Source organism: Calonectris borealis, chromosome 23 (genome assembly GCF_964195595.1).
Source record: "Calonectris borealis chromosome 23, bCalBor7.hap1.2, whole genome shotgun sequence".
Lineage (NCBI taxonomy): Eukaryota > Metazoa > Chordata > Aves > Procellariiformes > Procellariidae > Calonectris > Calonectris borealis.
This window is the reverse complement of record NC_134334.1, coordinates 5290456-5312367: the sequence shown is the minus strand read 5'-3', so window position 1 is coordinate 5312367 and position 21912 is coordinate 5290456. Positions and strand designations below refer to the sequence as shown.

At 38.3% G+C, this 21912-nt stretch overlaps 2 protein-coding genes across 6 annotated transcripts in view; one reads left to right on the top strand and one right to left on the bottom strand.

Moving 5' to 3' along the window:
• The window catches only part of LZIC (leucine zipper and CTNNBIP1 domain containing), a 32316-nt gene extending 11134 nt beyond the window's left edge, over positions 1-21182 (top strand). Inside the window, exons 1-8 of one of the 5 annotated variants that reach the window (XM_075172442.1) lie at positions 7945-8047; positions 8879-9022; positions 10144-10279; positions 11354-11452; positions 12121-12216; positions 14028-14109; positions 15547-15609; positions 20889-21182. In XM_075172442.1, coding sequence (XP_075028543.1) covers positions 8922-9022; positions 10144-10279; positions 11354-11452; positions 12121-12216; positions 14028-14109; positions 15547-15605 — 573 coding nt within the window. In that variant the 5' untranslated portion in view covers positions 7945-8047; positions 8879-8921 and the 3' untranslated portion in view covers positions 15606-15609; positions 20889-21182. Of the gene's footprint in view, positions 1-3272; positions 3389-7943; positions 8099-8878; positions 9023-10143; positions 10280-11353; positions 11453-12120; positions 12217-14027; positions 14110-15546; positions 19043-20888 lie in introns of those variants that run through there. The other 4 variants (XM_075172441.1, XM_075172439.1, XM_075172440.1 and 1 more) reach the window with 4 other exon arrangements.
• NMNAT1 (nicotinamide nucleotide adenylyltransferase 1) lies at positions 219-7930 on the bottom strand. The gene is made up of 5 exons (XM_075172438.1): positions 7880-7930; positions 4544-4718; positions 3870-4053; positions 3027-3172; positions 219-1714 (listed from the first exon to the last, which is right to left on the bottom strand). The coding sequence occupies exons 2-5, from the start codon at positions 4665-4667 to the stop codon at positions 1314-1316; spliced, it is 855 nt and encodes a 284-aa protein (XP_075028539.1). The 5' UTR covers positions 4668-4718; positions 7880-7930; the 3' UTR covers positions 219-1313.
• Positions 21183-21912: the final 730 nt, after the last annotated feature.

The following is a 21912-nucleotide window of genomic DNA, read 5'->3' as shown; positions in this document are numbered from 1 at the left end:
CACCTCGGCCTCAGCTCTTTGGGGATCCCCTGCCCAGGGAAGGAGGATGACGGGTTGTCATGGTTATGATCCTGGAACATGTCCTGGTTCTAGACTTGCCCAACAGCATGTAGGTTTCCTGGCCTGAGAGTCTCACGTTCTGCTGGATTTGTTGATCTGAAAAATGTAAACTGAGTCATCCTGTGGAGATCGTATGAAAAAGCTGTTGACCCATTAGGTAGCATCTTGGAAACCTTGACATTTTTAGTAAGGCACATAATCCAAACAAAAATGGGATGGTGGCAAATAAAGGGAGGTAGAATTCTATCACCATGACGTTCACAGTGCCTCTCTAGTTCATATTTACGTAATACAGACAATATACCATTAGATTCAAAACCGTATTTCTAGCAAAGAAAAACATTTAACTTATGTACAGTCTTAATATCCTACCATTTCTTCTCAACTCCAGTTACAGAAAACAATTCTGGCTATATACATTTGGCTCAAAAGTAAAAGCTCATTTATTATTTGAAATAAAGGGACGACTGGCTGAGAATCAGTGCAATGACACTATTATTAATTTCTATCCATTAAATCAATGGCTATAAACCAGTTTCTGAAGTAGGTCTCTCCTTCCATGAGAGACAGTGCTGAGCTTAATGTACAACCCCGGAAACATGAATGGAAAAGTAAAGCGCAAGGCATTTCTGGGAGCAAATTGCATGACAGCAGACAAACAGGCTGTGTATTTGAAAGGCAGGCAACTCAAAGCATGGTATATCTAGCACCACTTCAGCCAGGAGTAATTTTTTCCCTTCCAGGATAGAGCTAAATAATTTCTTTGAGGTGCACCACATGTTGGCAATTTTTTAAAAAATTATTTATATAGATTTACTAGCAGTAAGTGGTACACTTTGAAATTAAATGGCTTTGTCTGTTAAGACACTGTAAGTTATTAAAAATATTTGGGTTAGTATTTTATAAATAGCAATCAGAGCAGTCTGATTTAAAACTAAGCAGAACATTTCCATTTGTTATGTTTGTTAATTTGTAGTTCTCATCTGCAAGTGTGAATTCTTATACTTAGTTCACAGCACTGTGACAAAATGTTTAAACGTGAAAATCTTATTGTTGGATTTAAAAAAGATTGTGTAGATCCAATTATTGAGTGCACCAAATCTCAACAGCAATTACATATGTACTAAAGCCACAGAATCACCCCACTATTTACTTTAAAAACAAACAAAAAACCAACCCCCAAACCCCACATTTTCCTGTATTGAACTGCAGCTTTTTTCACAGCAGAAAGGAAGTTAATTGTATAGTGCCTGTTAGTTCCTGGAATCGCTTGCATGTTTCTGTAAGGGAGCCAAGACAACCCCAGCATTCCTGTCTTCACTCTCTGGACTATACAGATTATTTTTTTCTATGTATGCTTGAACTACATCAGGCACTAGGTAACGAATGCTCTGGCCCCTCCGCAGTGCTCTCCTGATCTTGGTGGAGGAAATGTCATTTGTGATCCATTCTTCCACAAGGTGAATGTTATTCTTATGCTTCCACAAAATATCAGATTCATAGATGAATTTCTGAACGCTGTTTCCAGCCCTACTGATGCATACAAGGCCATGATTTTCCACAATTTCAGTGATGTCCTCCAACTTCCACAGATTGGGGATCCCAAAAGATTCCAGGATGTCACTTCCACAAAGCAGTTTAACCTGTGGGACACCTTAAAAAGAAAAATAAGTGAGAAACAGGGCTTGGTTTAGGCCACAGATTTTAGCTAACTTGATGGAGACATTTAATCTCCAGCCTACCTCTCTATATCTTTGGTTAAGATGAGACAATGGAATTAAATAAAAAAAGGTTCAGAGTATATAATTTATAATTAGTAGCCTCAATACAGAATTTTTCTGAAAAAAAGTTATGGGAGTCCCTTTGTTCAGAAGGACTGGAAAATAAAGTCCAATATGCTCCTTTAGCCTTGGGGTGAATCAATCGTTGTGAGGATCAAAGTAAAAGAAAATATAGAGAAAATTCCAGAATAGCTAAGTATGAAAGGATACTGTAATGCTGTTAAGACTTTATCTGACATTCCATAGAGTTACAGAAGAGGAGCTAGCTTTTATGGGACAGGGGGCAGAGGGGATTATATAAAAGGAAAGAAAATATGACCCAAAAAAAAACCCCATAGACTGTGTGGCCTGACTTCAGGGGACTCTCTTCCATACTATGTTTTATAGGGAATCTAGAGAAGCATGCAGATAGAAACCACCTTAAAGTAATGGAAGCAAAATTGAGATTTGCAGCTTCCAGTAATGTCACAGGGTGGTAGGAATGTAGTAAAACATCTGTCAAGTCAATATGAAAAAAGCCTGCCTGATGCTGTTGGTCTTTTCTTTGAATACATTTACTTTAAAACACTATCAATTAAACAGCAGAATTTGGAAAGGTTCAAGGGAAGAAGTCACGCAGAAGTCAAGATTTGCTAATATAAAGGATTAAGATTGTCATTATGCAAGGCCATTCAAATTCTACATGAATACATATAATTGTACGTTAAGCTAAAGAACTAAAATTAAAAACTAAAAGCAATAAGCGAAATAAATGCTACCTAAAATTACAAAGCCAAGCTATGTCTGTTGTATGAAGTTTTACATTACAATTTAAAATGATCCTGTACCCAGATACATTTTGAATTTCAGGACTTAATCCTGTCCTTTCTTTCTTCAGCAACTTATAATATGATCCAAAATTCTCAGCTGTAACTACAGTATGGCAAAGTTCTGTAGGTAAAATGGATAGCTCAGACCTGTTTCAGTTCAAACTCCTATTATCTTGAGTATTTTTCACGTCCTATACATTTTACCCTTAGAGTCGTCTTGTTATGAAGCCTACTGCTTTATGCCGTTGGATCTCAGGGAATAAACTTATTCAGTGAAATCAGAACCAAGAACTAGCATCAAAAAAAGTTACTAATCAGTGCAATTCCCTTGAAATAGCAAGTATTGTTAAGCATTTAATTTGCAAACAGACTTAACTTTTTATATCTGGACTCTGATTTTTCTTTTTAACGGGGTCATGCCTATTTGGTTCCTGCTTCCTCTTCCGTCCTGGCTTTGTTAAAGGTATAGCATTCTGCAGACTATTAGGGGGATCAGGAGATAAAAGCTTTTGATGATGGTACCTGCAAAACAGATGTATTTTAGGTATTTTTAAGATGTAGGAGAATATAGGGAAGAGAATATACGGCCTACTAAATAATCTTTCACCACTTTCTCCTGCAGTACTTTCACAGACAATCCATCCAAGAACTGATCTGCTGGAACAGGGACTTATGAGAGCTGGGTCATAAGACGGCCAAAATGCAAAGATTTCAAAGCAACAACAAACGAACTACAAGGTTGGTTTGTTTCTTTTTTAATAGAAATTTGTTTTAAAAAGAAGAACCTCAGTGAAGCAGTAGTCACTGAAAGAGTAAAAACTTAAAAAAAGATATTCCTTCAGACAATTCTCATGCCAGCCTTTAAATACACAAATGGGCAGCATAGCGTAATCGGAACCAAATCAGGGAAGCTTGTGTAGCTTGTGTCTGTCCTATTCTAGTCTCTTGTCCTTCCTCATTAATACCTTTTCAGCACAAAAATTGAATAAAGCCCAAGAAACAATATTTCTTAAAAATTATTCACAGGCTCATTTTTTGCACATTTAGGACTAATGGTGCAATCTTTCATTTACAATGATCATATAAATAGTAATTCTGACGTCACTGAGTCTATTCATATGATTCGCGGTTAGCCTGCTATTCTAACTTGTTAGAGCTGACACCATTCCTTATCCTTCTATAGGTTCTTGGGACTTTTTAGGGTTTGGCTGAAGAATACCTTAAAACTTTTAGTGTTTCCATCCACTCGCTCTGGCTGCTTTCCCAATCATCAACTTCCACCCAATCTGAGTTTTTTGTAGCTAGTTTTGCCATAGTTACTCGGTGATTCGCACTGATCAGACCTTTCTTCTTATATGCATCACCTACTGGTGAAATTATTCCTTTGATTACTTTGTATTTTCCTGTGGAAAAAACACATCACACAAGAACACGAAAAGTGGTTGAGCAGATGTTACTTCCACTGTATTGTATTTAAACTATTATACGACCATTATTCACTGCAATCTCTAAGAACACCAATGCCAGCTCCGATAGCCAGCCCAGTGGAAAAGTACAGGATACTTCTGCCACTATGCTGTGCAAGGCAGCATAATTAAAGATTTAGTAAGATATATTAGAAAGATATATTTCTATAAAGAAAAACTATAAACCTCATGATTTAGCTCATTAAAATTAGTAATAAGCAACACATATGTAAGACACTTCTCTCATGTATTTGGCCTACACAATTTTGTATGATACATAACACGCGTACTAGCTTCAACGTCTGATTAGTATTTCCAAAAAAACCTGTCACTGTCAAACAGGCATTCATATACACAAAATATTCACATTATCATTTAAGTGTCTAGTTATCAGAGCTGTTTTGAATGATGTAAATTACCATCCTACCTGTTTCATGAAAGTAGTCTTTAGCCAGCTCAAATAGCCTTAGATGCATGTTGGTAATGGGATTGAAGGACCCACAGGCCAACAGTACTACTTCAGTCTTCTTGTCAGGATCTTCCATAGCCATTCCTCGCAGCTACAGAGCCAAGTGGAGAATGTTGGTGCTAGTTACCAGCCACTACAAGGAAAGACCAGATTAAAAAATAGTTATTCCTACTAATTTGTGCTGCCAATAAGCAGAAGATTTCAAGATCAAATTGAGCACTATATTTTCCTTCCATCAACATTTGTTCATGTGATACTGTATTATCCAATTTTTAAGAGATTAAAACGACCGCCTCTAGTTCTCTCTGGATATCCCTGGATAGAGGTGCGATGCAAGGAGTTGAGACAACAGTGGCATCATGTTGCAGAAAGGACGGTAATTCTTCTGTGGCACTTCAGAAATCAAGGATGTAGAGAAAAGTGAGTGTGCTAGGAAGAAGACATATGTAATAGATAAGTGAACTCAAATTTGCCTTGCCCATGTATTATCAAAGCAGCTGCAATTCCCTCCTATATGCAAGAGGAAACACCTTTAAAAATGAAATCACTGAAAACAGGCTGCTTGCCTGAAGAGAGGACACCGTACCGCTCACTCTGAAGAAAAGCAGCTCATGCAGAAAAACTTCATGAGGAGAGATTATTTGTCCTGATTGCAGGACAAACTTTATTAGAACTTCGCAGTTTTTTTAAGATGCCAATGCCAATCAATTGCCAAGAGAGACATCTGCAGGGAACTTCCTTATAAGTAACTTCCTTACTTCTAGTGCTTACAGGGGGGAATAGAACATCCTATGACAGTTCCAGTGCTGCTACTCTAAATTGCTGTGAGTCTGGAAAGAGCAAAATCTATAGAACTAACATTATATTTTATTAAATTCTGGAGGAGAGGAGGGTTAACATGTCTTTGTTCGGGATTTACTTACATTTTACATGTTACATGTTTACTTACATTCTTTACATGTGAGAAGAGAGTGCTATGAACTAAACATGAAAACAACCAATCTACTTCGTGTTGCAGAAAGTAAGTGGTAGGTGTACCAGCAGAACACATGATAGAAGAATAGTGAATTAAAAAAAGTTTAGTGAAAGCTGCAATTAAATACCAGGTGGTTTTTTTTCCTTTTTTAGAATACAACAGCACTGTTCCAATTTTGAACTGCAGTTTCAGAAAGCTGCTTAAGAATTGGTGAAAATAAGGAAATTTCACTACTTATCTTTTTCAACACTACATGGATTTTTGCTTCTCAGTGTTCTTTTCTTTCATGAGAGTATTCTGGCTTGCCAAGATGGTTTTCCCTTGCCTAGCCCTGAACAAATGAAAACTGAAAATATGTTATGGGCCATTCTCCTCCTGTCTGAGACATCCGTGTTGAGCACTGAATAGTCTGCCATTGTTTCTACAGCAACATCACTGCCTGGAAAAATCCCACAAGGTCACCCTCACATTCTGTCTCCTTTACAAAGAAGCTGAGTGATGTTCACAGCCACCACAGTGGTGAGATATCATCAGAGCTAAATCTTGTAACAGCTACTATGTACTAACATCAAACAGCCCTTGAATAAAAGGAAGTCTCGTAAGACTTCATATTTTGCAAGTGTTAGTACTTTTCTGTGCTTTCAAGAGTTTCATAAACTTTTAAAATATTCTTTATTACTGCAGAGTAGTTCAGCATTTGAAGGGTTTGGTGTTTCTTGGAATGCAGCCTTCACAGGGGCATCAGCTAGAAGAGTTACTATGGGAACAGGCAAGGAAAAGAGTTAGACTTGCCTTTGTAATGCATAAAGCCCTACTTTCTAAAGAAAGTGACTCATCCTGCTAATTTGAAAAGGCCTCATTTTCTCCTTTAAAAAAAAAAAAAGCAAGGGCAAAAATAATAGAAAATTTTAAGATGAAAATATATAGTGCCTTTCCGGGAGTTAGACAAATGTCCTTTTTCACACTGCTAGCTAATTTTACAATCTTCAGAAACAGGCAATTCTTGCATCATAAACTTACCTTGTAGCGCTTCATATCTGCATAGAAATTGAGAATATAAATATAATTTAGTAGTTTGCACATACCCTCAGTCTCCTAATTTGCATTGACATCCTCTGTCTAGCACTGTTTTCACAGAAAACAGCTGCATGGTTGATGTGGAGAGCAGAGGAAATGACAGAGGTATCATCACAATTACCTTCACTGTTATGTCATGCTTACAAGCAACATAGCACCGTCAGAGCTGGGATCTGCTTTGTATGAAATGACCTTCATATAGCTCTAACTTTTTGAGGAAAACTATGCAATTTGCACATCCCAGGACAGAAAAAGAAGACTAGCTTCCAGTGATGATTAAGGCCCAGCCGCCGCCTGAGCTGTATATGGAACTATGCCTGTTCTTATTGTATAATAACATAAGTAGTTTTGATAAATTACGTATAATTTGGCACTGCTTGACACAATTCTAATTACTGCAGTTTGACCACAAGATCCAAACGAGCAGCCCAGCTCCTGCTATGCAGAGATGAGAGAGATCTGTATGCAGATGAGTGTTTAGTTTCACAAAACTGAGAACAGTCTTAATTAAATAATGCTATCTTATGCCAAATACTAAATGAAATATTAGTAAAACCTCTCTACAGAGACTTAGGAAGGGGAAACAAAGTAAAATGGCCTTCACTCAGATTTTCCGTAAACGTAGGACATCCTGGATCATTCTCCCTTCTCTTTCAGAAGGAAGAATGAGGTGCCCTGTGATGTAGTCCTTTACAGATGTGCTCATATATGATCTCATCGTGCTTATACGTAATTTTACCAATATTTAGTGTGTACTACTTTGCATTCCTGCTAGTGCTTAGCTGGATTGGGCACATATTTGCACTAAAAAACATCAAAGTATGCCTAGAGTAGGTTTTGGGATGGTGCTGAAAACCAACCTGTTCGTTTCTGTGGATAAGCAGGTAATTGTGAGCATGCTTTGGTCAAACTCATTTATATTTCAGAGGTAAATATTTATTAAACACGCTTCTATAGCTGTAGAATACAAACATCATTACATGTTAAGTTTACGCGTGTAGGCTGTGGCTGGGAGCTCTCGCGTGCTAAGCACGCCAGTTTTCGGTCCGTTTCAGCAACCTCCTCCCCGCAGTTCCACGCCGCGAGGCCTGCACGCGGGTTCGGCCCCCGAAGGCGCGGGGCGCAGGATCAGGGCCTAGCGCAGCGAGTCGCCCCCCCAACCGACGCCGCCGCCGCCGCCCTCCCCCCCCCACGGGCCCCGCCGCCGCCCCGAGCCGGCTGCCCCCGCCGCCCGCGCTTACCGCCCGGGGCCGCGCCGCCAGCTCCGCGCAGAGGGGCCGCACTGGGCGGGGCGGCGACGGCGCGCTCTCATTGGCCAGGGCGCGCCGGAAGCGGCACCGGTAGGAGGCGGCCCGCTGCCCCTCGGCTGGCGCTGCGCTCTGGCTCCCGCCCGCCGCGGCCTGCCCCAGGTGAGGCGGCGGAGGGCCCGGGCGGCGGTCCGGGCGGCGTGCGGGGCCGAGGTGGGCGGAGAGGGCGGTCGCGGCCTCCTCCCTGCGTGCGGCCCTGCCTGCAGGAGGGGGTCTGGGCGGAGTTGCCTCCGCTGAGTGCGGGCGCGAAGGAGGAAGAGCCGGGCTGGAGCCCTGGCCTCGGGGATAGGCGGGACCCGGGCAGTGCCAGAGTTCCTTCTTCTCGTTTCTCCTCCTGTTCGCTCTCCTGTCTCGCACCTTTCCGGCGGGGAGGGTCGCGTTTCCTTCTCTGTCTGCCGGAGCCGTGAGTGTTAGTGCAGACCTCGGGACTGGCTGGTCAACGGCTGTGAGGCGGCCGTGACCCAGGGATGTCCCGTTGATCGTTACCGTCGGCTACCTGGCTACTATTTGATACCCAAAGAGCACGGATTTCCTCTAGAGTGCTCTGGTTTTCTACAGCTAATGATTCTGGCTAAGGTGTTTGCATGCTTCAGACACCTCTCTTAAAGAGTTTCCCAAGGGGCAGGTGAAGAGTAGAATCTGTTGTTTCATATAGCGGGACCCCAGCATTTCAGTAATTGCTGCTTGGTTTCAAACTTGTTTGGTTTTATGTGCTGTGGCGTGAGTTATTACTTTGGTGAACTGCCTCTTGCTACAAAGATAGCAGTCCTGTGGACCCAGCCTAACATTTCTGTATTTCCACTGCAAGGATCTCCAAGTGTTTTGGTTAGACATTCCATCATCAAGATATTGCATAACTTTCTTGATACTTGGAGCATTTTAAAATAAGTTTTAAGTTGTTGATACAAAACAATAAAATGTTCTTTCTCCTAGGAGTGTCATGCAACAACTAAAAATTTTCATGTGAAAACAGAAAATGGCTTCAAGAGGAACAACAGAGACCAGTAAACTAAAACAAAACTTGGAAGAGCAGTTGGATAGATTAATGCAGCAGCTTCAAGATCTGGAGGAATGCAGGTAATAAAAATAAATGCTTTCCTCTTATACGGTAATATTTTTCTTAAGTGGTTGGCAGAAGAAAGTGGTACCTTTCAAAAATCTTGTGGGTTTTTTGTTTTGTGTTTTGCTGTGGCTTTATGTTTTTTAAATTAGGTAGGGTGTTTGTGTTAGGTAGTAAAAATTATTTTAAAAAATGTTTCTTTTTATTAACATTGTTCTGTTTTTCATCTTCTTGAGGAAAATGTGGGCAGAAATACTCATTGCTGTTTTCTTTGAAATTTTATATTTCAGTGTGACTTCTTAACTTTTAATAGCTGTTCATAGAATTCACAATTTTCATATGGGCTTTTTTAATAGCAGTTAACAAATAACTTTTTTATCTATTTTGGTTTGTCTTATAATTATGGATGTTTAGATTTGGTTTTGGCTTGGTTTTTCTCTTTAGTTTGTCTAACATTTTCACGTGATGTGTTTCATGTGATTTTGTGTTAGTTTTTTGTGGGCTAATAAAATTTGAGATAGACTGAATTACCAAGGAAAAGGGTTTTTTTCCTGTTCAGTACTTGCGCTTATACATCCTGTGTGGTTTTAGATGCTTTCTCTGACCATAATTCTAACTTGTCCAAGCAGTACATATTTTTTTCCAGAACAATTATAACTGCTAACGGTTGGTAGTGTCATTCTTTGTATTGGGCAAGGTTTAGACAGCAGGATCAGTTACTCCTGAATAACTTGATGGGTTTTGGGTGAGAAGATGAGCTTCTCAGATAATTTCATTCACCGTAACTTTGAGCAAGACAATCTCACTGCCTATTTTTGTTGAGATCCAAAACGTACTTTTAGATATTGCACCAAGTGTTGAGTGTCTTGTAGTTGTCAGGGCCTTTTTAATACAAGTGACTTCATACAAACAACACAAGTGTATGGGTGGCTAGGAGGTGGTGCAAAACCGGGAGAACTACGTATGCATTAGCTAAATAACAGCTAAGAGGGCTAGAGCGGAATAACCTGAAGTGATGTGAATATTTTAATTGCTATCTGAGGAAGCATGCTTCATGATATTCCCTGATGTCCTTTTCTCCATGTTACATCTCAGGTTTAGTCCTGTGAACTAATGTATCTTATTGGATCCTCTTTAGAGAGGAGCTAGATGCAGACGAGTATGAAGAGACAAAAAAAGAAACTCTAGAACAGCTGAGCGAGATCAATGACTCCCTGAAGAAGATTATGTCTGGGGATATGACTTTGGTGGATGAGCTCAGCGGGATGCAACTGGTAAGGATGATGTGTTACTAAAAATAGTTCGCGTTCTGTCTGGACTCAATGAAACAGAAAATAGATACAAGTGGTTCATTATAATTTTTAGACAAGGCACGTATGAAAGCTAGTTCTATGTATCTAACGTTTTTATTATTTAATATATGTGTACATTTAAAAACTTGGTTAGGTCTCTTCATTTTAAAAGAAAAAAAAAATACTGAAGAACTATAACCATAACACTGTAGAAAAAAATGTGGGAAACTGCAGGGACTAAATGTATCAGATCCTTAATATTAGAAAATAACATAAAACAATACAAATTAATTTAAAAGGTGTGAGGGACAATCCAGGACAATATATATTGTGAGAAATAAAGTTTATGCCTGTAAGATAGCATTTCCTGTGCTCTTATTGCTGACTTGTATTTCAGAGATTCATACTGATCCAAATTAAAAGGCTGTAGAAAGGACTATGTAACTTTAAATTCTTTTGGTGAATTGATCATATTTTATGCTGAGTCTCAAACTTTTGATCTATTTTCTCTCTTTTCAAATGTTTAATTAGAGCATGATTTGTTCCTTCTGAGCCCTATGTTTTAGGGGGTTGTTTCCAGAGGGATCATGATTTGTCCAAACATAACTGTGGTGAGATTTAATCATAATAGCTTTGATACTTTGATTTTGAATAACAGTAGGAGATTCACCTCAGCATTTACATTCTGCTTACCCTCAGAAGAGCTGTAATCATCAGTGTGGGCATTAAAACTGCTAAAGATAGCAGAGCACATCCACTTGTGATGTGCTAATATCAGGAAGATATTCGAAATGATTAGAAATTAAGACCTGGACTGTAATGAAAAGTTTCACAGTTCTTTCTCGGTGTAGTTGTACTAATTAGTGGATTTTTCAAGCCCTGCATAAAGGTCATAAATTTTTTCATCTCGCTTCCATGGTTATGCAAAAAAAGAAAAGCGCTCTTTATCAAATGATGCAGAGGATACTAATGATGCTTTGCAGCCTTCATTAATCTTGTCATGCAGCTACAGCTTGTGACTATTAGTTCTGGTCATTCTTGCTCTTTTCCTTGTAGGCAATACAAGCAGCCATCAGCCAAGCATTTAAAACTCCAGAAGTAATTAGAATGTTTGCAAAGAAACAACCAAGGCAATTGAGGACAAGGTTGGCAGAGGTGAAGGTTTCTGTTATACTGTAAAAACTGTTTATTTGAGCTAGAATGATTTAAATATGTAATGATTGCAAGGAGAGCACCAAGTGTGTTAGAAAACTTGAGGAGATAGAGAAGTTCTCTTTCAGAATTTCTTCAGTTTTAAATGTTCCTTGAGGTAATGGGGACAACAATATGTATTTCTTGAATTATCTTCTATCTTGCTGCTTCAAAACAAAAATGTGATTAACAGATAGTGAACTGAGTATAACTGTAAATAGAAAATCTGAAGAGTATGAATCTGTAATTGTACTGAGGAACTGGAGAGTGCACTCAGTGTTTCAGAGATCTAGACTGAATTTGAGATCCAGATAAAGTGAAATGAAATGTGATTTCTCCATATATCAGTGATATGTGAATCCATAATTTTGAATGAATAGCAGTTTTTGATTAAAAGAGATTCAAGTTTGGAGATATCAAGAATGCTAAGGTTAGGTGCAAAGAGTATTTGCAGAATGGTCAGAAAAACTTCATGGCCATCTTTTAAATTATGGGTAGCTCTGTCCCTTACTTCCATGGGTACCATGCTTACTGATGATATTTTTAGGCTGTTGCATTGCTCATGCTGTTATGTTGAGTGAAACTAATGGGAAGCTTAAATATTTTGACTTATTTTCCCCCTCGGTATACAGATGGACCGAGACTTAATGGTTGGGAAGTTGGGACGAGACCTATACACACAGCAGAAAGTGGAAATCCTGACTGCCCTCAGAAAGCTTGGTGAGAAGGTAAGGTGTTGGTATGATAGTTAGGTGAATAGAAATGTCTATTGATATATTGAAGAGGAATTTGAAATCATTAAAATAAGAAATTACAACTTTTGTTTATAAGCAAATAATAAAATGCAGCTTGCTTTTGTAGTGCATAAACGTCCTTTCATTTTAATGCTAAGCTTTCTGAAACACTCACTACTGAACATATATCAAATTGTATTGTACATTTATCTATGGCTGTTTCTACTTTAAAATGCTTTCTTTGGTGGGTCGTACGAATGAATCACATATAAGCTAGTACAAGTTGATGATATTTATAAAAGCTACAAAACAAGTCTTTCACTGGCTAACTACCACCTATCCACCTGGCAGGAACTATCCAAAACTTTTGACATACGTTGATCTTTACTAACTTTTGTGTTGGTGATAATACCTACCTCTTGGTGTAAGATAAATAAATTGGAGAGATGAGTGATAAACTGTTTCCCCAATGAGTAAATCAGTGGCAGAACAATCCCTGGTTTTTACCACTAGAGGGAGGAAGAGAAGTTGTTACTTCTTTTTATTGATGGTATATGAAGAAAATGGGTTGCTGTGTATCTCTGTATTTAAACTTTCATAGAAAATGAGGGAATGTAATGGAAAAGATCAAGTGCAGTACTTAAAGGAGCTGCATTCCAAGTAGATGATATTAGCAAATGCTTTCCCTCAGAATATTTTTATTGCTTGGCTGTCAGAAAAAAATGTTTTGGAAATAGGTTAAAAGGCTAGGTAAGATTGTGAACTGAATGCATGAAGATATCTAATCCTCCTGGCATGAGTTCCTTGGATGACTTCAGACAAGCCATTTCACCATGCTTTGACGTAGCCTTTTTATCTTTTAAAATGATCAGTAACCTACTTCAGAGGTCTTGCTAGGGTGGGAGTTTCACATCTGTTCTGAATGTGAAAAATGATGGTAAATATTACATGTTTATCTGCACAATACTGCAAAATGTTAAGAAGTTAGATGCTTGCTTACAAAGCACAGCAAAGGCAGGTAACTAATACTTTTTCCCTCATTCTGAATGCCTGTACCTGATTTTTATTTTTTTAATAAATAAACTGACACTAACACTGTGGACAGCTTGACACACTTATGCTTTACTTTAATAAGGATATATATCTGAGGCTACTTAAATGAGCGAGTTTTAACTTAGAATATCTGAACCTTCCAAATGTAGGTTACTACTTCATTATTGTAAATATTTTATGGGCATCTGTCACAAGGCATCAGAGCACATACATAAAAGCAAAATATACATGTGCAAATGTCACTTTAAAGGAAGAGAACCATTTCTAGGTCATTGACTCTTAACATGGTCAAAGCTGGTAGTGACTGCAAATTTTCGCTTTCCTCAGTAGATGATATGAAGTGAGCTTAGATCTTAGCTCATTACTGTATTGACCACATGACAAAAAAATAATTGACATCCTTTGCATAGTTTTGGTACAGAGGTACAGAGCGACCTTTTCATCAGCAATTATCACTGGAGGTCAGCTTGAAACTTAGTGGTGCATGAGGGGCATATTTGATGTTGCGTATGGTGTCCTTCCTGGGCTGATAGATGCCACTGAGAAAAAAATCAGTGGCAGGGGGAGTAGCTTGCATTTTTACTTTGGCTTTTAATATGTTAGATAGCACTGCCACTTAAAAACTGCAAATTGACAATCGCTGTAATCTGTTATAGTTCATGTACATGCCCATATAGATGGTGGGAATTACAGTGGTGGGAATATGCACAGTTAAGGTACCAAGCTCACAGTTATGGCCTTTTTTGATTTAGCTCACTCAAGATGATGAGATGTTCTTGTCAGCAAATGCTGGTACAGCCCTGAGCCAGTTTGAGAGAGTCTCCACTGACCTTGGTAAGTTTTCATTCTTGTAACTTCCAATTTCTTTGCCTCATTGAACACTGATTAATAGAAATACCCGTGATTCCCCTATGAAAGAGAAAATATGAACAAAAGATTCATGCCATGAGATTTTGATGTACATTTTTCTATTTTACTAGCAATGAAACTCTGATGTGCTATCCGTGAGGAAAAAGTAACACAGCAAATAAATCCAGTGCCAAATGTCCATAAATACCAAGTGTTGCCCATAATGCTGAAGGCTTGAATGGTCTGTCTCAAGCAGAGATGTAGTTCTTACAGTTAAGCACGGATCTCTTTTGCATTAATCACTTTATTCAGGAGAGCCTTTTCCTCTGCTTGATGCAGAGAATTTGGCAATTATTGGCACATTGTCAAAACACAGCTTCAAAGCACTCTTCTTGCCATGATTGTCATAACTCTAATCGTATTGAGAAGACCAAAAGTTCAGTTATAATACGCATTAAATAAGCACAAGGGTTCATTCTAGCATTACAGTTAGAACTGTGATGAAAGAAATATGAACGGCAGGAACGCGCCAGACTAGGTCAGGGTACAAATAAACTGACTCTGTGACCTACCTTTCAGTACTCCTCTTCCTGAGACTGTAAGCTAGGTGAGAACCTTTTGTTCAGAAGGGTACTTCGTTAGAAGCTCTGTATGTGTGTGGTGGGTTGACCTTGGCTAGCCACCAGGTGCCCACCAAGCTGCTCTCATTCCCCCTCCTCAGCAGGACAGGGGGAGAAAATACAATGAAAAACTCGTGGGTCGAGATAAAGGCAGTTTAATAAAGAAAAGCAAAAGCTGTGCACAGAAGCAAAGGAAAACAAAAAGATTTATTCTCTACTTCCCACCAGCAGGTGATGTCCAGCCACGTCCTGGGAAGTAGGGCCTCAGTACATGTAGCAGTTCCTTCTGAAGACAAATGCCTTAATAACAAATCCCCCACCTCCTCCTTTCTCCTAGCTTTTATTGCTGAGCATGGTGTCATACGGTGTGGAATATCCCTCTGGTCAGTTTGGGTCAGCTGTTCTGGCTACGTCCCCTCCCAACCTCTTGCCCACCCCAAGCTTACTGGCGTTTGGAGGCGAGACAGCCTTGATGCTGTGCCAGCACTGCTCAGCGGTAGCCAAAACATCAGTGTGTTATCAACACCCTTCTAGCTACAGATACAAAGCATGGCACTAGGAGAGCTACTGTGGGGAAAGTTAACTCCATCCCAGCCAGACCCAATACAGCATGGCTGGTTTCAGACCTGTCAAGCCAGTATGTCTCTCTCTCTTTTTTTTTTTTTTTAAAAATTAGCTCAAGTGTTCTAGTTTTCAAAATGCAGGTTTGATTTCTTTTGATCTCAAATGTTTTACTTGATTTGTAAGAAGGAAATTTACAATTTCTACTAATACTTACTGAAAATGTTTTTTCCTCTCATAGGATCAGGAGACAAAGTCTTTGCTCTAGCAAGTTTTGAAGTAGAAAAGGCAAAACAATGAAGAGGTGCGTGAGGCTTGTCTCTCTCCAGTAATCGGCAGCATTGGACTTATGTCATACTGCATTTGGTTTTTTCTATTTTTAACATGTTGGAAAAAAAAGAAAAGCAAAACAAAAACAAAAAACCCTAAACCCTCTTGGGTTCTTAACCAGAAGATATGAAGTAAACAGCCTTAAGTGCACTTTGGAACCTTGGTGTCTGTACCCCTTAGTAACATAAGCTCTGAGGCTGAACACTAAGTGGTACTCTAAAAAGAAAAGCATGGTATGACTGTCTTTGGAAAGAATCAGCTATTTTGAACTTTTCTGAATGTGTATTTCTCTAACTATTAAAACATAATCTTTTTGCATGTGGTTGTAGCAAGCAGATCTTTTTCAGGAGCAGTCCTAATGAGTGAGTGGGTTTTTTGGGTGATTCTTCATGTTGCTCTCAAGTTGTCTTAATTTTTGTCTGGAGTCCCTACTAAGCAGTTGATACTAGGAATGCATTGAAGCTTTGAAAAATCGACATAGTTTATTTGAAATGCCATCTTTCTACAAACTGTTTGCAGAAGAACCAAAAGGAGACTGTATGCTGATCATTGGCCCTTAGCTGCTTACTTGGTGTGCACATGAATGAGTGCCATTGTGTCCTAGCCTTGACAGACAAACAATGGAAGCCCTGTAGGGAGGCTTCTGGAGTAATTTAACCTTGTGTATTGAAATGACAGGGAATTGCTAGGAAATGGCAATGAGAAGCCCTTTCTGTGACCTATTACTTTAGCTCTGGGTGTATAACTAGATGCTACCGTTATTTCCTAGTATTTCTGAGATAGCATGAAATAGCTTGCAAGTAGAAACAAGTTTAAAAAGGGTGGAAAAGCTCTCATTACATGATTGGTGCAAGTGTTGCTCAGTCTATTTATCAGATGGTGGTGCGGTGAAGAGGGGAGGGTCTGTGTCTCCATAGGGAAGTTAGAATCCTGAATAATCTCAGGGTGTAGGACGATTTAAAATCTCATGTTGTTGAGTTTTTAGCTCTGAGTGTGGAGAAACTACTTGGGACTCTAGATGTGTGTTTAACTTCCTGATAAACTATTTTTTGTAAAATCAGTATTAGGGATCTTCTTCTTAAAGTACTGGCAGCTTCACACTTTAATTCAGTACTTGTTAGCATTTTGTCTGAGCTGATTGGAAGCCTATATTTCACTCAGAATTTTTTCAGCTTGAGAAATCTGCATTTCAGATCTGCTCTACCCTTGGTGTATATTCAGGTGCTGATCTAATGACACTGGCAACCAAAAAAAAAAAGAGGCATTTCTTAACTGAATTTCATATCTGTTCCCCTTCTTATTTTACCACTAGCTAGAGAAAAGGATATGGATAGAAGCCAAAACCATTTCTGTGGTCATCTTAGCTATTAACAATTGTATCTTTTTCGTCTGAATAGAAGGAGGAGAAAAATTTGACATTTCCTTTGTTACTTTGTCTGAAACTAGAAGCAGTAAATCCTAAGTTCTTTAACACAGTGTAGCTGCATGTAGACATATCTGTTCAGCTTACAGCTTCTAGCAGTAAAAAAAAAAAATTGGAAAAAAAAAATTCATGAAAAAAAGTAACTTAATGCAAAAAAAAGTAATTTCACTCTATTTCTGTGCAAAAAAGAGTTCAAACATTAGACAGTTTGGGGTCCTTTGGACTATATGTTTTAACAGGGAGTTAGCACTTCCTTTCTTTGGAGGGCTTCAGAAGTGGAGGAAGCGTTACGAAATCTCATTGGCAAAAGGAGCATTTGGCTGTGAGTGTGTTGACGTGCTGTTATTATCTGGCACCCCTCAGAGAAAGTGTGACTTGCCAGTCACAGATACAGTCAGTTCCCCTTCCCATAAGGTGGGGCAGAAATGTATCAAGAGAAGAAAGCTACCATTTTGCTGCTTAAACTCCACAAATTTTCTGTTTTTTCTAAGTGATAAATTTATTTTTCCTTAAATGATAGCAAAGTACAGTAACCAAATGCCACAGTGGTTTATGCTAACTCTCCAGCAAATGACATTAAAAAGAGGTTAAACAGAGATCTCTACCTATGTTGCTAAGGTGACAGGTGTATCTTCAGGACAAACAGATTTTGTGCTGGTTTTAGTGATTGGGTATTTTTTTGACAATGTGTCTTATTTAAGTTTTAGACATGTTTCTGAACTGATCTGTAAAATGTGATAACTGCCATCACAATAAGTCTGTTGCTGGGAAGAAAAGGATGGTGGTAATACTGGAAAGATTAGAAGAATTTCTAGGAAAAAAGCGATCTTGTTTCCATCTTGTTAGTACTTTGAATTATAAAAATGAAGAAATACATCTACTGAAAGGATGATACTGAATTCTTTTAGGATTAGTAATGGCTTATAAACCAACTTTTAAACCCAAATGTTGGGTAGATTCAGTTCCAGTTTATGGTGGCATGACTGTTTTTGGCAACAGTGGAGTTGGACCTACATTTATCAACAGTGCAGGTGACCTGCTGTTTTGAGGAATCCTGTGTTTAATGGAGTAGAACATCTGTGTTTTACCTATCATACATATATCTTAGGCTTTTATAGCTAGACTTGAGCTTCAGTGAGAACTGCCATTAAATTGAGTGAGTGGAGTGGAAATAGTCTTAAATTTAGATAGCTATTGCAATGTTAATCTCGGTGTCGCATAGTAGTCACTTAGAGACTAACTGGGTAGCATAGATTATAAACAGAAAATTAACGTGATCAGTCATAATTTAGATTGCACTTATAGGGCATAAATAGTCTGTAAATAAGCAAGTTCGTCTAATTGTAAACTAGGACTAGAGTAGAGTAAACCAGAAAATAGTGTTTTTTAGAATTTGGCTTTAATAGATATCCTTTTGAAATCTAGTATTTTAGAAATGAAAGGATATGCAGTATAGACAGCATAATTTATGTCTTTCACTGATGGAACTTTTTTCTCCTTTTTTTTTTTTTTAAGAAACTTTTATTTAGATGGGTTCTTTTGTCCATTATATCAGAACTATTTTCCTGACTGGGGCAGTATTATGTTCTCTGACAAAGGCTGATTGCAGTTTTATAGCTGAGAGCAGCTTATTAAAAGGTTTTATTAGACAGTCTAAAATTATTGAAAACAAAACAGTCCACGGGGACTGTAGCTGCCTTCTTTTCCTTTTTGCTCATTGCTGGTGCTAAGTAACTCTTCTCCCCCCACACCCCCCAACCTGCTTGCAGCATTAGTATGTAAATTAAATCTCTCAGCACTCCCACAGATCACAGTAAGTTTACAGTACAATAATACGGAAATCTTTTTCCTTGTAGTTTGAGAGGTGTACGTTTCCAGGAGAAACTCTTTTTTTTTTATTGATTTGCAAATATTACAGGTTTTTTTCAAACTTTCTGTACTGCAGGCAGTTGTAAAATTCCTATTAAATTGATCCTTGACTGAGTATCTTTTTAACGTTGTGCTGCTTCTGCTCTTGGAAAGATCTCTGGTGATTTAGATGGCCAAAGATGAGATTGAGAACAATGACCAATATTATTGCAAGATTCAGTATGCCGGGCTAGACTTCCCTTCTCAAAAGTTGTGAAGGGTCAGAAAGCTTAGCTATAACCCGGAGGCTGGATATGTCCTGCAGAGTGCCCTGACTGTAAATGTAATTTAACAAGGAAGCTGTTGCCAATATGAAGCTATTCATATGTTGACCCTAGCAAATAGTTATTTTAGTAACCTACTTGAAGAGGTTAGATTAATTTCAGAGGCATAGTAAGTTAACTGGTGTGTTGTGCTAAATATTGTGCCAAATAATCCTGGGATGTACCTCCACTGGTATCTCAAATGTTTCTGCAAGAGCTGGAAAAAAGTCCATAATCTATTGATTAGAATAATCATTTGCTCAAATAAAAACTGGTAACAAAAGAACAGCTCTTAAATGAAGTTCTGTGGTTTAACATACAAGCTTGTGGTGTTTGAGTTCCATCCCTGGTTCAGCATTAGACCCAGGCATATCACTTATTCTCTACACATCTTTCTTTCCTGGAGTAAAATACAGATTATGGTACTTGACTATCGAGTGCTATGAAGTAGTTACTGATCATACATTGCTTTGAAGATTAAAAGTGCTTTGTTTTTTGTTTATCATTTTACTTCTGAAATAAGAATTGTAAAGTACAGTAGCTGTAAACATATCAGCAAAGTTGCCCAGAGTTCTTTTTGGCCATATATAACCTCCCTTTTTTAATCTTCTTTCTCTATAGGATGAATCTAGTGATTGTACTGATCTAAAAGAAAAAGCGTTAGAGAGAAAATTGAAGCTTCAAATGTTCTGTCTCTTTCTTCTGTCTTTGTCTCCTTGTATTATTTCCCTTCTTTGATCTTGAATGGAAAAGTAGCAAGTTAGCTTTGTCTTAAAGGAAAAATACAAGATTTCTTAAGAGATCCCTTAGTTCATCATGTTACCTTGCCTGTTAAAATGAAATTCATTTTGATAGAGAAATCTGTATTAATGATAATCTACTGCCCAGGCATTTAAGGCTGTATCATTAGTGGCTGAAATGGTAGGCAAATTAAAATGTAACCATTTGTTTTTGCTTCCAGTATGGCCTTTCCCTTCCTATGTAAGGACAAATACAATTTTTACATTCTAAAGCAATAAAAGTCAGCCTGCAGGCATCTTTTAGTTTCCCCACTTCCATCATTTTTAAATTATCTTCACTGAGTTCTGGGGAAGTCTTTTCTAGCACTCTTATTTCAATTCTGTCTGCTTAGCTACCCACAAGAGAGGAGTAGGAGCGCTCATATTGGAGTTTTTCTTTAGGAGTCATGGAAAATGTGACACCTTGCCTCACGATGAGGTTGTAGGGGTTTTTTAACTTTACCTTAATAGTGTTTTTACGCCTGTGAGGGAGAGGGGAGAATTACTGGAGTTTATGTTGCCCAAGATTTCTCTCCCATAATTTTTAAACATCCAAGCTTCCCACCTCAGTCAAGTGGGAGCTGCTGATGTTCAGAGCATCTGAAAAGGTGGCCTAAAGTATCTGACACTGTCTGACAGGATAAATAAAAAAGTTTCAGAATGAGTAGTCTCTAAAATAAGGTCTTAAAAGAGGAAATACAAACATAAGGTTAATGGATATAACTATATGTAAGGCATTGCTGTATCATGCACTGAAATGTCTACTGTAATTTAACACACTAATCTGTTAATTTTATACTTAATAGCAGATTAATATTTAATTTCTTTTTAAAACAAGTTCTAATCATGGACATCTTTTTTTATCTTGCTATCATAATAGTTTGCTGCTTGATAATGTTTAGGATCATGTTTTCAACATGCCTTCAAAAAGAGGTCAGTAAGAATCGCAGATGTACTGAAAACCATCAGGCAGAACCACCTGCAAATGCTGTGGACAGAAGTGTTAATGTCTGGGTAAATAGCTTTTCTTTTGATTGTCCAGTTAATATTCTTGTAAGGTGGAGATTAAAATTGAGTTCTGTAATGTCGTAAAAGAGTGTGCTTTGCAACTTTGTAAATACCAAATTTAATCTGGGAACACTTCCGGTTTTGAATAAAATATGCAGCTGAGAAAGGTTTCTTACCATACAAACTAAGTCTGGATTAACAAAAAAAAGATTGTCATAGCCTTTTTTACACTAAAGGGATTTTTTGTCCATCCCTCTAGAACTTCTCTGCATACTTCCTTACTGCACAGTCTGTAGACACTTGAAGTACTGTAACTAAGGCAGCTGAACTATTTCTTTAGTTTTCTAGTATACTCTCTCTAATCTGTGCAAGTTGTGCTCGCCATTAGTCATGGAAATTTCAACTGACTGTTGTGACCCTACATCATTTATTATAGTGTCCCAAGTATGCAAAGAGTTGAACTGCATTTCATTTTCAGGAAACACTGTACTGTTTCTGCATCAGAGCATGATTTTGATGGATTGGAATTGTTAGACTAAGTCTGAAAAATAAAAGATTACCAAAAGAAAAAAGATTCCAAACTAAAAACAATTCCCTCATTGGGTGCCATACACATCTTCGAGAGAAACAGAGTTTTCATTATTGTTGCATGTGGTTAAATCAGATGGATAGTGAAAGCAGGGCTTGTGTGTACAGATGCTGCTGAAGCCCTTAATGAGAGGGAGATGCCAACAAATACAGAGGGACTTGGAGGATGGAAGCAGCTGTACTGTGAAGGAATCCTAAATGAATTTCAGAGCTGATTAAGAAAGGATTGGAGATCAGAGAAGGACAGAGTGATCTGAGAGAATTTTTCTAAGTCAAGCAGGGATTGAGAGGAGAAGGTTTCATGAAGT

What these genes read in the sequence shown, in the direction of transcription:
- NMNAT1 (XM_075172438.1), bottom strand. Translation starts at nt 4,667, where the DNA reads ATGGCTATGGAAGATCCTGACAAGAAGACTGAAGTAGTACTGTTGGCC. An exon ending in AGACTACTTTCATGAAACAG is followed by an intron (nt 4,054 to 4,543) that starts GTAGGATGGTAA and finishes TTTTTTCCACAG; the next exon opens with GAAAATACAAAGTAATCAAA. An exon ending in GAAACACTAAAAGTTTTAAG is followed by an intron (nt 3,173 to 3,869) that starts GTATTCTTCAGC and finishes TCTGTTTTGCAG; the next exon opens with GTACCATCATCAAAAGCTTT.